This window comes from Molothrus aeneus, chromosome 6 (genome assembly GCF_037042795.1).
Source record: "Molothrus aeneus isolate 106 chromosome 6, BPBGC_Maene_1.0, whole genome shotgun sequence".
Taxonomy (NCBI): Eukaryota; Metazoa; Chordata; class Aves; order Passeriformes; family Icteridae; genus Molothrus; species Molothrus aeneus.
Window position 1 is genome coordinate 14,443,010 of NC_089651.1, and position 15,093 is coordinate 14,458,102.

General features: G+C 40.2%; 1 protein-coding gene across 2 annotated transcripts in view; it reads right to left on the reverse strand.

The window, feature by feature from the left end:
- SERGEF (secretion regulating guanine nucleotide exchange factor) overlaps window positions 1–15,093 on the reverse strand; it is a 140,604-nt gene that overhangs the window by 96,467 nt on the left and 29,044 nt on the right. For both annotated transcript variants that reach the window (XM_066551201.1, XM_066551202.1), the window contains exon 9: window positions 14,646–14,794. In XM_066551201.1, coding sequence (XP_066407298.1) covers window positions 14,646–14,794 — 149 coding nt within the window. The remainder of the gene's footprint in view (window positions 1–14,645; window positions 14,795–15,093) is intronic.

The following is a 15,093-nucleotide window of genomic DNA, read 5'->3' on the forward strand; positions in this document are numbered from 1 at the left end:
TAATCATCTCACAGGAGTGGGCTTTTGAACTCTGATTTTTCTAAGGAAAGATCCTCTTTCTGAGCAAGTATTTACTCAGATCAACACATCTTAGGTTTTCAGCATCATCAATACTACTCTAGGGCTGAACAAAGTCTCCTACAATTTAAGGATGAATGGATTGGTTTTAGTCACTGTTTCAAAATAAAGCAAACTCAGAACAGAGGGTGAACACTGAAATTTCTCTCCTGAGTAGAAAATTACTGCAATAAATTTGGGCAACCAAACAGAAAGCTAGAACAGAAAATGCTATGCTGCCTTCACACATAGCAGCATTAAAATATACTGGGTTAGGTTCATAATATTGCTGTTAAAGTTCTCTCTTCTCTAAGGATCTATGTGCTATTACTCTGCAAACCTTCACAGGAATAAATTATGCTTTCCAAGCATTAAAAACACATTAACATGACATAGGGCATGGACATTCAAACTTCAAATACTTACTGAATCCAATAGATCATAAACCAAATCAGTATTAGAAAAAGAAGATGGTTACATTAACTAAAATAAAGCTCTCTGAAATAATTAAGTGATTTTTCAGCCACTGTGATAACACATATTCCAATGGCTCAGATATCAGTGAAAGAGTCATTTAGACACAATTTCACTTTTAGTCATTTACTGGAACTCATAACCCTCTGGCCCAATTCCAGAAGATTTCTCAAATCCAATATAAAAAAACTTCAAGTCAGCCTGAGCAGCCTATACCATGCCACATGGACAGTAAGCTGCCACAAGACACACACAGCAATACAGCAACACATTTAAAACTGCCTTCATTTTTCAGTGCCCTTCAATTACTTTAAAGAAAAAAAGAGACTTGACAACAAACATTAACTTCTTCTGACTGTGTTATTAGCCAATTCATTCACTTGTCCCCCATCAAAGTTGGTATGCTTATTCTTGCTCATAAGTGTTTAATTTCTTAAAAACATTTGCATGGCACTAAAATCTGTTACACTTAACATCTCCAGCTTTACCTTAGTTCTCAAATCAGCAGGCCTAATTAAGCATTTTTTTCATAGCTGAATCTAAAACTGAATATTTATCAAATGACAACTAGAATATTTTATCCAAAAACATTTTAGAAACTCAGTTAAGGTACAACAGTCCTGTAAAGCTAAATTACAAACATGACATTTCCTTTAAAAAGGCAACGTGAGGCTGCAATCTTGATCTTTCACTTTGGCATTAGAACCTGAAATTTCATGTTTTGAGGAATTTTGGAAAACAAGCTTTCCATATAGCTTTTTTTAAACCCATGACAATTCCCACAAGCCATTCAAAGAAAAGTTGCCTTAACACCATACACAGCTTCTCACAGACGATCACTGTCATCACTACCTTAAATGTAGTACACACTTTTATACCATCAGTTTTTGTGACAGCCACCAGAAATCGAGCAATCTTACGGCTTTACAACCTGGTGGGCAACTCCTCTGGATACTGCAGAGCACCACTGACTTGAGTGCACCTCTCTGTATCAACACTGGACTTGACCCAGGAACTCCTGCTGCATTTTGGGTCTCCTGTCAAGGGTACTACAGAGCTGAGTGTTGTCTGCAAGATAGTGTCAATGGGTTCTATACAGGAGATTTACTATGGAGAGTTACACTGCACATAGGAATGCTTTTACCTCATGCCTTTCATTCTCCTACATCCATCAGAAACCCAAGTGCTCTATTTAACCATGTGGGCTTCACCCCTCTCCCTTTTGCAGCTGTTTTCCTAAGATAAGCTCTGAACTATGTTGCTGTTCTGAGCCAGCTCACCTGCAAAGACTGTTTGAGAACCCTGCCCACTGGGACATGACTCAGAGCAGAAGACAGGTACACAATGCTTTCTGATTTTAGCATGGCAGTGAGACAAGAGCAGCAGTACAAACAGTACTTTGAACCTTCTAGATGGGAAGATGCAGCTGGGCTTACGCACACTCAGCTGACAAAATAATTTTGCAGTCATGTAAATGATGGTGCATTCCTCCTGCTCCCTCAAGATCAGGAAGTTTACCTTGTTATGACTGGCAAGGTGCTGTTCTTCAAGTCTTCACATATCTCCACCCAGTAATGGCAGGTTTGAAGTGTCTTACAAACACAAACAGATAGGAGGGAAACATCTGGGGGTTTTTCTACATGTAGCAGTGCTTATGCTTTGAGCAAGAGGTGGAGAATGTAACTATTGATCATCACGTCTTCTTAATTTCAGCAACTCTGGTAGCACCATCTGCCAGGGAAGGATGGGGCAAATGTGCTGCTACATAGCCAGAGCAAGAAAAAAGAGTATTTAAGGATCAGGCAGCTCAGCTCTAAAACTCAGCTGAAAAGTTTGACACTGATCCAGGGGAAATAAAAGTGCTACCACATCTCACCCCAAGGTACTGCTGTTAGCTAAAAAAAAGGATGAGTAAGAAGCCATATCTTCAGGCTTCTACAGTACAGACGTGTCTTTGCAAAAGTAGGAGATGTATAGCATACAGTGTCCTGGAGACAGTGACTGGCAGGCCTGAATGCTATCCCCTGAAGGTCCAAACTCACTGCAGACCTTGAAGAACTTTCAAATGCTAAGGACACCTGCTTACAGCCACATGAATCTTGGAGAAAGTCTTTTCTCTAACAAATAATGTACTGAAGTATCCAAAAGTTTGTGGCTAAAGAGACATTTTCAAAAGAGGTAACAAAGCTGTCTCTGCAGACCATCCCTCCCAGGTGCAGGTCCAGCCCTGTGACAAATGTGAACAGTGTGACAGGCTTGTTTAGGTGTGCAGCTCTGGCTTCCCAGCAGGCACACCAGATGGCTCTCAGTAGGTCTACACAACACCAACTCTCCTGGGCAAGAGAGCAAGGGAAAAAAACAGAGGAAAAAGCACAGCAGCAAAACACCTCACAAGGAAGCTCCAGCCAAGGCCTGTGCAATGATTATGGTCCTGCATGAGAGATCTTTGTCAAACAAATTATGAGTGAAAGCAAATTACCTGAAGTGTTGGGAGGTGCAGCTTGGACAAATGTAAAAACCATAGTTTTTCTAATACTAGTTCTCCAAAATTGAAGTAATCCTCTTCAATTATATTTAGGTGTATGTAAATTTACATGTAACAACACAAACACTAATGCAATTCATGGTAAGACAATGTAAGAAAAAATCCCTAAATGAATGACATTAAAATGGCTTCATTGAGGAACTAAGCTAGAATTCAGAGATTCACTTTTGCTAGCTCAAATATAAAACTAATTTAGTCTCAAAGTTCCAAGTGTTTTAATGGTTTTGATTCCTCTTCCCACTGAGTATCAGTCAACATACAGCACTGAACAAGAGAGTTAGATGGAATCCAAAGAGGAGTATTGTTTGGAAAATTAAAAATTTCTCTTAATAAATGCATAAGCATACGACACAAGTGCATCACAATCTTATTGATCTAACATGAATAAAATTTTTTAGACTTTGCTCCTGACTCTTTGAATTATCAAAATAGAGTGCTTAGCTCCATAATTACCAAAGAAGAGTATGTTCTCTTGCAAACACAGGACTGCACATGCAGACTCACTGAATGGAAGAGATGGTTTTGAAGCATGTTACCTCTTGCCAAAAGAAAATAAACAGGAGTATAATTTGAAATCCCTGTAGGAGAACAAGTTATCTAATAGAAGTTGTCAGTAAGCAAAGCAAGAGAGGAAGAGTACGGGGGGGGGAAAAGGGCTGAAAGGAAAATCTGGAATGTATGTTTAATTTCAGTAGAGGTACATCAGTAATCCCTCACATACTTAGCATTACTAAATTTGAAGTCCTCTGATAAAATGACTTGATTTGAATTCTCTCTGGCATGGCATGCTGAGCATTAATGCAACATAAGTGAATAAATAGTCCTTTCTCACTGGCTTTCTGCCAATCTGACTGCAAAACTGAGGCCTCACACACAAAACCAGCTATCCTTGAAGACCCTGAACACCAGCATTGGAGTCCTGACTCATTTGGCCACAAGACATTTTAGATGTCTCCATGTACCATGCAGGAAAGCAACACAGGACACTACTCTGTTCTCTTTTGTTAAAGAGATGGGGGTTCTTATCTCTCAAACATGAAAGACATTAACACCACATCAAATCCCATTTCCTATTTCTGAGCAGCTTGTCAGCTAAGTTAAAACATGTGTGTCTTAAGACCATCACTGCAATTCACAAATACTATCTTAACCTAAGTGAAAAGACACAAGTATTTTCCTTTTCATGCTCCTCCAACCAGTCTGCATTTCAGACTTGCTGTGGCAAGGAAAACAGAGACAGCAAATTAATCCTGTAGACGTAATACAAACAGATGAACCAAGAGAGAGCCCTTCTATTACTCTGTTCCAAGTACTTTCTCATTTTCAGAAGTTGCAAATTTCAACATTATGTTTTGTTTAGGAGATTTATGTCTAACATGTAAACTGAACAAAAAAAATCCTGAGAAAGTTATACAACTGACCATGTAAATGCATTTCTACAAGTCTCTACATTTTTCTTAGCCCCAATTCTGTGACAGAGGTCCCAGATAAAAATACTGAGTCAAATCAGCAGTATCAGAGAGGAGAAAGTTGTAGGAATGTGCAGTAAAACTTTAAAAGTGACTGTCATCACAGATCTCCATTACCTCATTTGTTTAAGGTTACTTGGTAGAGTAACCATGAAATAATATTTTGTATTCTTTTAAAACAGAATTAGGAATCCAAGCACAACAGGTGCCATGAAACAGCAAAAAGAAGATTGTGAATTTTTGGTTTCTGAAGACTGACAACATCCCCTCCCACCACAACCTGTGACTTGCCTTCCCAGTGAAAACATTAGATTCACTGTGAAGTGAAAAAAATCAATCTGTGTGCTCTAAAGAACTTGGCATGCACTTTCAAAGTAATCCTTTCAGACATGGAAAATTCAAATGCTCAAAAGACAAGCTGACACCTACTAGCTGAAGATAAGATCACTGGTAATAAAACTTAGGCTCCATAATACCCATATTTCCAGCACTGATAAGAACTGTTTTAATAAATGCTCTCCTTGCCCAACAATCCACTCAAGAAGATGAAACAAAGGGTAGGATCAAATAGAGGCTTCAGACTTGAATCTTTTCTTCATACATGTACTCAGGCCAGACCAGTACAAGTGAAAAGATTGCCTTTTGCCAGCTGCTCTAATGTAAGATGTTGAGACAGAGTTGCCTCTGTAATGCTTGCAATTACCTTGTAATGCCTTCTATCTCACTTCCTGTCCTTATTTTCTGGCAACATTTTGAAAAAAATCTTGTAACTGTGCTCCCAAAAGTCACAAAGTTGGATTCTTTTTATAATCATAAACCAATTTTGTCTAAATGTTATGGATACAGAGCTGCTTACCCTAGAAGTGGGTGCTCCTTTTTCATTTCAACTTCATTACCACAGTGAGTAATACATCTTTTAAAAAATCAGGATGCCTTTATCTTTTCTTTGTAGTGGTTAAATCCTAAAAAGAAGCAGTAGCAGATGAAGAAATCAAAGACAAAAAATCCATTCACTATTTTCTACTTCTGGAATTGACTTTTGTGTGTTTAAGTCATAAACCCTTTCCCAAAAGTACCGAAGAAAAAGGATTTTCCTTCATCAACACATTAAAAAGAAAAAACCACACCACAAAACCATGAGAAATCAAAACAGAGAGCCAAACAGAGGAGCTACAAGCAGGGAATAAATCCAAGAAGCAAAAATCATATCCTGTACTTGCATCAGAACACAAAACAACACAAAGTACAACACCTTGGCATACAGAAAAGCAATAAAGGAATTGCATAGCTATAAACACCAGCAATGTATCTTGTCAAACACTTAATCAAATGTCAGACACTGTATTATCATTGTCTGATCTGTTAGCCATTGTTAAATGGCTTTCATCCCTTCCCCTCAGTATTCTCTTGTGAGGTCCAGCAGCACCTAGCTTTTTATTATCTAACTTTGATTTTTCTTTCTATAGGAATGGACCATGGTCTGAGACTTCCAAGGCTTTAAATGGGTTCATACTTCTGAAATCAGCCAACAGTGGAGGCTGCAGAAAACCTTGACAACTTCAAAAAAATAAAAAAGCTGGACAAAAGGGATTTCCACTGAAGCAATCACCAGTAAGAAATCTGACTATTTAATACTTGTTAATTTAACACTTAAGAGAACAACATTATGCCAAACAATGTTCTGGCAAAACAAACACATCCTAAAAACTCCTTACTGCATCCTGATGCACTTGTTACCAAGGAAGGAATTGATCACATTAGTTTTACACCTGGGAGGGGAAGGAGGAATTGTAAAAATGGGAGTTGAAACGGCAATCTGTAGAAGGAGGCATTTTTAAAATCATACTTCTAGGGTAAGAACTATCAAATTTTTTCTCTCTGAGAATGAATTTTTAAAAAAAAATATTTTAAAAGGTTTTTATTTACTTTTGATATGACCAAAAAAACCCATACTGCCAGGCATAGTTTTTTTCCAGTCTTTGCTGGCATCTGATTACATGCAAAATCCACTGAATTTATGGAGACCTCAGCAATCAACTGCCAGGAGACCAAGAAAAAACCCCTTAGGCAGGTTTTAAAACAGGAGACAGTTTAGCATTTTTGTCCTCACAGGACTAGATGAATCACATTTACTTTTTCTTCCCCTTCCCCCTCCTCCCTCCACAAAAAGGTTCTGTTGGTTGAATGCTGGGGCAAAGGCCACGGACTGCATTAGACCATCCAAAAAACGGAGTCCAAAAGTAGCTGCTGCCATTGACAACTTCAGTTTAAATTAGAGAAAGGCAAGCAACAGGCAAGGGAGAAGAGCCACCAGGTGGGAGGACAAACTGGTCCCTGTCACTGCAGTACAGCAGTCCTGGAAAGCTGCTCTGTGCCATGGCCTCACAGCAGAAACACAAATCTCCCTTTGCTGAATCTTTCATTAAACAGTAGCTTTACAGTAACTTATAACCTAAGCACAAAGGCCAGAGGGACTGGCAGGGCCCAGAGCTTGAGTTGTTGGAAAGCTGGAAACATCAGGAAAACACAAACAAATGCCATCACAGGCATAAAAGTACAGGCACAACCCAAATCCAAAACCCCTAAATTAAAAGCAGAGAGAAGCAGTCTGTTTGCTGGCACTGCCTTGGTGAATTTATGGCCCCACAGTGACAAATGGGTTTGAAAGGACCAATGTTACAACACAATAAACAGGTAGTGTTGGCACCACTAAGCTCTCTCCCATCTCATTCACCTGCAGTAACATACCCAGTAATGCATACTTGCATTGCTCTACCTACAGAATGCATACTACCCATTAAAGAATAACTTTGCAGCAGCAACATTCTTCTTTAGGAGACAGAAAAACAATGAACAGCTTACAAAGTCACTTCCACCAGTACAAAAAAGTAAACCATTAAAAAGAATGATCAAATTCCTGTGAGGGTAACTTTAATTATGTATTTCTCCTTGACTATTTTTCTATAAGATTCCAGTCTTACAGAACCTGCCAATAAAATTCATCAACACAATTGAAATAGGAAAGATAAGCAGCATTTACACCAGAAGTTTCTTGACCTAAAGTTCTGGGGTCAGCCAGGTAAAAAACAATTACTCTAACCTCAAATCATCATCATTTTGGCATTATTTTCCCATCCATAAAAGGAGCTATGGATGAGATTTCTTTGCAGAGAACACTGCAAATTGATAGCTTTGTTCCAGTTCACTACAGTTTCTTATTGATTTTCTCTCATTTTAGCCTGCATTGATTTGTTAATCCCTTCTCTGTAACAGTCCTAATGACAAATTGAGAATGAAAAACTGCATGCTTTAGGGCCTTTTCCACCAGCCTCTAGCTTCAAACCGTATTTTCACTTGAACTTGGAACATGTCCATGCACTTACCCTAGGTTAGATCTGATTCACCTCAAACTAGGTTGGGTGCATTTTACACTGAAACCTTTCTGTTCAGGCTTCTCATGGATGAACAAGGCAGCCAAAACCACACCAGTGAGGCAGAACTGGAGTTCTGTCACTTCCAAGGTTGCTGCTCACAGAGACTGTCTCAAAACCAAGTACCTTCTTAGGTAATTTTGCAGCACTGCCCATGGTTGATTAGCACTAACTGCAGCATGCATCTGAAGGGCATTACTGAGCATTTATGGCACTGGTTGGTGCAAAGAAATCCTTCCAAGGAGCAGGATCACAAGCTGTCTCTATGCTCAGAGCTGCAGTCTAGAACAGTTACTAGAACAATCCATGCAGAAGGATAGGACTCAGCCAGTATTTTTAATTTAACGAATACAGTAGGAGCATGAAGAGACCAGAGAGTTACAAGGCAACTTAGATTAGCAATTCTACTACCAATAAACTCATTAAATAGAGCTGCCAATTTCGTGTCATTGTTGGGGCTTACTACCCACAGCTGATGCCTGTCTGCACCACCATGGCCACTGCTGCAAGTACTTTTAGTCTCTTTTCTTTTCCTGATACTTTCAGAGATCTCCAAGTGAGATACTCATTTGGAATTCTAACTGCAACACACCACCAGATTGAAAATTAATTTATGACTTATGAAGACTAAGGCTTGCCCAGAGTCACATTTGTAACACCTCAGTCATCACATGCTGGGTGGGTCTCCACCTCCTGACTTTATCCCATGTCATTCCTCTCCTACACCACCCCATCTGTCAGGAAATTGACCTTTTCTGGTCTCCCATACAGATTGCAGAGCAGCCTGGCCCCGGCTCACTGCTGCAGTACAGCCCCAGCAGAGCAATTTTGGTCATTTTAAACCAATCCTTATGTGCAGAAGTGCTACTTGGAAAGCCTCTAGTGTGTACCCACACAGCATGTGCTCCCTGGCACGCAGAGGCAGCGCGGGAGTTCTCCTTTGCCATTCCCTGGGTGTGACTGCTTTCCCAGCTCCCTCCATGCCATGCCAGCTGCAGGGAAACTGGTAGGGGTGGCAGGAAGGACAGTGCTGGGAACCAGTATCACCTCCTCTTTGCTTTCCAAAAATTACAGACCCAGAGCTGGTGAGCCAGGCTCTGCTCCTAACACACTGCTATTCTTAACTTGCAGAAATGACTCTGCTGTGCATGTTAAATGTCTCCCTACCCAGGCCATGAGATACTCTTCACAAACCACGGTCATGTCTTAATGGGATAAGAAAACCACAGAGTAAGTGGGATGGCTGCCTAGGAAAAAAGTGGCATTTGGGTTGCAGCAGTGTGGTACTGCTCTCAATTTTCTGCTTAGGAGAGCAGCAGAGAGAACTGACTAAGCTAAGAAATAAATCCTGTTCCCTCATTGCCTGTGACATGACTGTGAACTCCCAATGTTCTTGCAGTGCTGCCAAGATTAGTGTTACTCTCCTACACAGGGCATGCAGAGCACACAAACACACCTAATCAAACACAGACTTGCTGCATTTTGTATGCAGACTGTAGTTTCCATCTTCTGTTACATCCTGTTTGGGTTTTTCCCCCTTAATAATAATTTCAACCATTTGGTCTCTTAGTTTCATCCTTAATTGCAATTTGTCACTCACACAGTGAGCTGTACTCGGAACCCACTTCTCTGTGGCCCTTATTTTCCTTTATTGTCTCTTAAAATTAATTGATAAGCTAAGAACTTGATGCAAGAATATCAAAGGGACCATCTCTATATTAAAATTTTCATCATTGCATCTCTAAAAGAGAATAACAGAATCAATCAGGGAAAATTCAACAATGCTATTTCTCAAAAGACATGGATCAAGACCAACCCATAAAAGACACCAGATCATAACTGGAAAAAAACCACCAAATCAAAAACCTCACAACACACACCAAAGTATTACTTGCTTAGCAAGTGAGAAACTAGACATCGCTTCAACTTTTTTTTTGCTTTTACCTCCTTCCCTAACACCCAAAGTGGGTTTTTTTAAGCAGCTTATTGGATCAGTTACTTCACACATATTCTCAAACTTTGAGCAGTAAAATCTGGTTTAGGAAAGTTCAACTTGTTTCTCTCCCACAAAAACACAAACTTCGCATTCTGAACATTCAAAATAAAAGCACTTACAGTAGCCAGGCAAACAAATAAGTATTTAAAGCCACACACAGAGCATAGAGATGACATATAATAATACGAGGTTATTTCTTTTGATACCCCTTAAAGCCTCAACTATAGGTTTATTTACAAAGAGGTCTTTAAATTCCCCTGAGTCACAAACAGTTGTCATTTTTTTAAAAATCAAAAGGCTCCATTTTCAATATTATTGTGACTATGTGTTATGGTAATAATGTGTATACATTAATCTACCAGTTATATAAGCAATTAATTGTCATCATACAGATACCCTAGATTTGTTTTGTAGGCAGTTGCTAAACAGTTTGCAACGTGAATGGGGAAAAGGAAGGAAAACAAGAATATGCTAATACCAAAGCTATCTTTCAAACACTTAAACAAAAATGACATTTTACTGCAACTGCACTGAAAAGAATAGCAATAAACTTGGACTGCAAAGCACTATGAGAACGTGGGTATTTATGGTGTCATTCCCTGAAAGAAAGGAACCTACAGAGGATCCAAAGCAAACCAAATTGCACAGGATGAACATGCACATTGGAACCATGGACCACAGCAGGATCAGGATAAACACAGTAGGCACATGTTGTCACCAGTCTATCAGTTATGTTCATTCCCTGACAAAACTGGTTCCCTACATCCATCATCAAGATTCAAGTTGAGTGATGATTATTTTTTAATTTCCCCACTGAAATTTCAGAGATCCCTCCCCAGAAAACTGTGATCTAGCACAGTTTGCTTTGAGTAGAAAAGGACATGATGAAAACATGGCTCCATGGGAAGCCATGCATATCCAAAATCCTTCCATCCAGCTCAGCAAGAAGCATTCAGCACTGCACAGACACTTCTCACTTTGTCTATTGCTGCAGCAAATGTTTGCTGCAATGTGAATGACATGCTGAACATACCACAAACAGTGGAACGATAGCTATTAAAGCCAAAAATATCAAACAGACTGGAAAAGCATTTTGACAAGGAGGAAACATTAAACCAGATCTTTGTAGCATTTGCTAAATAGAGAGACTCATCATATTTCTGGCCATTTGTATTTAATTGTCCTTTCATCTGAAGAGCAGTGGATGAATGCACATCAGATGAGTCAGATGTTCTGAAGAGGTCCCATCAAGGACGCCCCACAACACAAGAGCACTGCCTGAAAAATGCCTCACACAACAACTTCTCAGTGCCTTGGCCTATTCCATGTTGGTTAGGCACTGAAGCACTGAGAAGGAAACAGCAAACAGACCTGCAGTGGCAAAATGCAAGAACTTTAAACACATTCAACAGCTGGAACTATCGATGCAGGGTGACCCCAACATGGGGAAAAATGTGCTCTGACTCCATGATTTCAGAAGGCTGAACAATTGCTTTATTAAGCTATGTTATATTATACTAGTACTATACTAAAACTATACTAAAGAGATACTGTATATACTAAAAGGATACTAAAGAAAAACCCGTGACAGTCACAACACAGCTTTGACCCAATTGGCCGATCAATCCAGCAGAGTCCAATTAACAAATCTCTCTAGCTTAACTATCTCCATAACTCATTTCACATGTGCCAAACAACAGGAGCAGCAAGTGAAAATAAGAATTGTTTTCTCTTCTCTAAGCCTCTCACTGCCTTCCCCAGGAAAAATCCTAGGAGAGAGAATTATGTCTCTCTCTGTAGAGAGAATGTGAATACCACAAGGAACCTCCATGCCTTTCAACCTCCCAGGAAGACACACTCAGATTAGTGGATAATTATCTAAAACTCAGGCTTTTGTTCCTCCTTTGCTTCAGTTTAAAGGAAAAAAGTACTCGTATTTCTCAAGGTCAATGTTTTCAGTTGAAGTCAAACTCACAATGGAAGAGGTCACTCACAACACTTCAAAAATCAGGTTTTGAAGTGGCAGACACAGACATTATAACAGTGTCAGTTCAAAGAAATGAGAATCCCTGGTCTTTGGTGGAGAAAGTAGGCAAGCCATGGGCATGGAGACACGGAGCAACACAGGAGGTTAAATCTACTCCTCTGTCCTTGAGCTAAACCCGTGTGTCTTTTATACTGTCCTCTAATCCTTAGATTCGTTTCTCCACTTTGACTTTAACAATATTAACTGAAGTGCAGAGGCAATCAGCAGACCACAGCTTTGCCAAAAATTCAGTTGAATCATTAAAAGTGATTTATAAAAATAGACCATGAATAAAAATCATCAGTCATAATCCTCAACTGTTAAACTGTCTCTCTGCATTAAACACAAAAATTGGAATTGTTAATTCAAGGTAAACATGGAAAAGAACTCATCTCTATATTCCCTTCAATTCAGCTCTCAAATCAAATCCTATCTCCACATGACAACAAATGGAAAAAGGAGTAGCTTGTGTCTTAACAAAGAACAGCTCACTCTACATAGCCTACATACTGCAATTTAATGCATTTTCAAGTATAAATTCTAGCTTTAGCATTATTTTGTAATCTTGAAGTGAAACAATTTAGGTCCTTATTATCTGTTTTTCCTTTTTTCGTCAACACAGTTCCTCCTAGGATGCAGATGATCCTCTTAAGTCATCTTTGTGCTGTTATCTCTGCAAAGAATGATGTCTGCTCCAGAACACTGCCATTGCTAATCACTCAAATCAGGTCTCTCACAGGTCTATAAGGAGGAACAGCGCTGAGGGCAGCAGAATAAAGATGAGATTGTTGTTTTTCTTTCTTTTCAAGGAATCTATCTGAATACATCCCTTCACTTTCATGGATCACTTGTCCTGCCAAGGGTAAGTTCCACTGTGCAAAAGCTGCAGCTGCCTTGGCTTTGTATTGTCTGAGAAACAACAGAACAATGTACTTGAGACACTGCACACAGCACACATGAAAAACAGCATTTTTTCACATTTGTGAAGCAGCTTCACAAATACAGCTGTCTATGCATAACTAATGACAAAAAGTAGGGACACCTCTATCAAAATAGGTAAGAAAACTGTCTTGGAAGCTCAGTCTCAGAGGAGTTAAAAGTGACTAAACATTAGTGCAGCATCATGGGCTCTGGGGCCCCACACAGGGTCCCTCAGGATGGCAGCCCTTCCCTCCAGCATGTCACCCGCACAAACAGCTTGTGTGTGTGACAAACTTGCTGAGGGTGTCCTCAATCCCACTGTCCTTGTCACTGACAAACAGCACTGGCCCCAGTACCAGTGCCTCAGGAACACCACTCCACACTGACCCCAAGCCCATGACTGCAGAGATGGAGCCAGTATTTATCCTGAGTCAGCCATACATGAAACCCTTGTCTCTCCATTTAAAGACAGGATGTCATGTGGGAAAGTGTCAAATGCCTTGCACAGGTCCAGGTAGATTATGTCAATTGCTCGTCCCTCATCCACAATTTGTATAACCCCATCATAGAAGGCCACCATATTTGCAGGCTGGTGGCCAGATTTGCTGTGGTGAAGCATGTTGGCTGTCCTTATTTTCCATATACCTTAGCATCGTTTCCAGGAGGATCTGTTCCATGATCCTGCCAGGAACACAGGTGAGACTGACCAATCTGTATCAGTTCCCTCAGGACCCATGGATTTATCACATCAGGTCCCACGGACTTGTGCACCTTCAGGTTCCTTAAATGGTCTCAAACCTGGTCTTCTCCAGAAGTAAGCAGTGCTTCCTTCTCCTTGTCCCTGCCTTTGCCCTCTGCAACTTGGGCCGTGTGGCTGGAGAAGTTTTGGGTTGGTTGATTGAAACTCTTCAGCCTTTTTTAGAACAAGGCAACTCTTCAGAAGTTTCACAGGTTCTCTTTAATATCTCACTAAAGTTTAATGCCCTGGATGACTACATTCTGAGTGGCAACTGGACAGACCATTAATCTGATTTTAAGCCAACAAAGCTGCACCTCAAACAAGGCCCACCTTCTGCCTGTTCCCCCATCTCTGCTTTCCCGAACACGTCCCCTCCTTCACTCACCCTACAACTCAAACTGGAGACTTCTCAAGGAGCACAAGAAATCAAGAGTAAGCTTAGTGGCAGAAGTTCTGGATCAGCCATCAACCACATGTCTCAAACACATCACAAGTTTTTGTTCCTGCCCCCACAGAACTGGGAATTTCCACTCTTCTCAGCTGCAGTACAAGCCAGGAGAACTGTATGGCTGTGCAAGCCTTCCCCATGGATCAGAGAGACCACCAGTTGTGATTTGTGGGGTGCTGGTCTGGAGTTTCAGACAAAAGTAGTGCTACACCTGGGCAAAGTCCCACCTCCTCTGCTCAGCTGCACTGCAGGCACAGCTTACACCTGCACACATTGATACCTGAGAGAACTTGGAATCTTTTACTAAGGCTGATTCCACCAAGGAAAAAAAATCAGTTCCTGAATGCAAAAGCCTTTTGAAAGAAATAATTGAATCTTACTAATTTCTAAATTTACAGGACGAGAAAGCAAGGCTTGTGCTGCAGCATTTGGAAGGGCTCTATTAGGAAACTGTTCTGATTATTTTAATGCACAAAAAAAAAAAAAAGAAAAAAAGAAAAGAAAAGAGAAGGGGTAGAAATGATAATTTTCTTATTTACCTGAGATGCTCCATTTAGGCAAGGAACTGAAACTGGGGTGTTCCACAGCTCCGAGCACTGTTCAGATGCTGTGCTCTGCTGCCCACCAGGAACGTGCCTTCCAAGCTGCCCGTAGTCCACTCTGCCCCAGGTGAACACCTTGCCAGCTTCTAAGCACAAAACACATTTCAAGATTACTTATTCACCAAGTTCCTGAAACTCGTGGATGCCAATTCAAAACCAGAACTTGTAAATGCATCTTATCTACAGCTTCAAAAGCCTGGTGAAAACTTATTTCTTGGAACAGAACAAAAGAAAAACATTAAAAACTAGCTCAAGATATGATGTTATACTTCTATGAAGTGTACTTCTATGAACTCATTCTTCATTTACTTGTTTTCTAGCAGAATAACATCTGAATAGTGGCCTGGGCTGTAAATAAACCATGTCAGTAAAGCTGCATAACCTG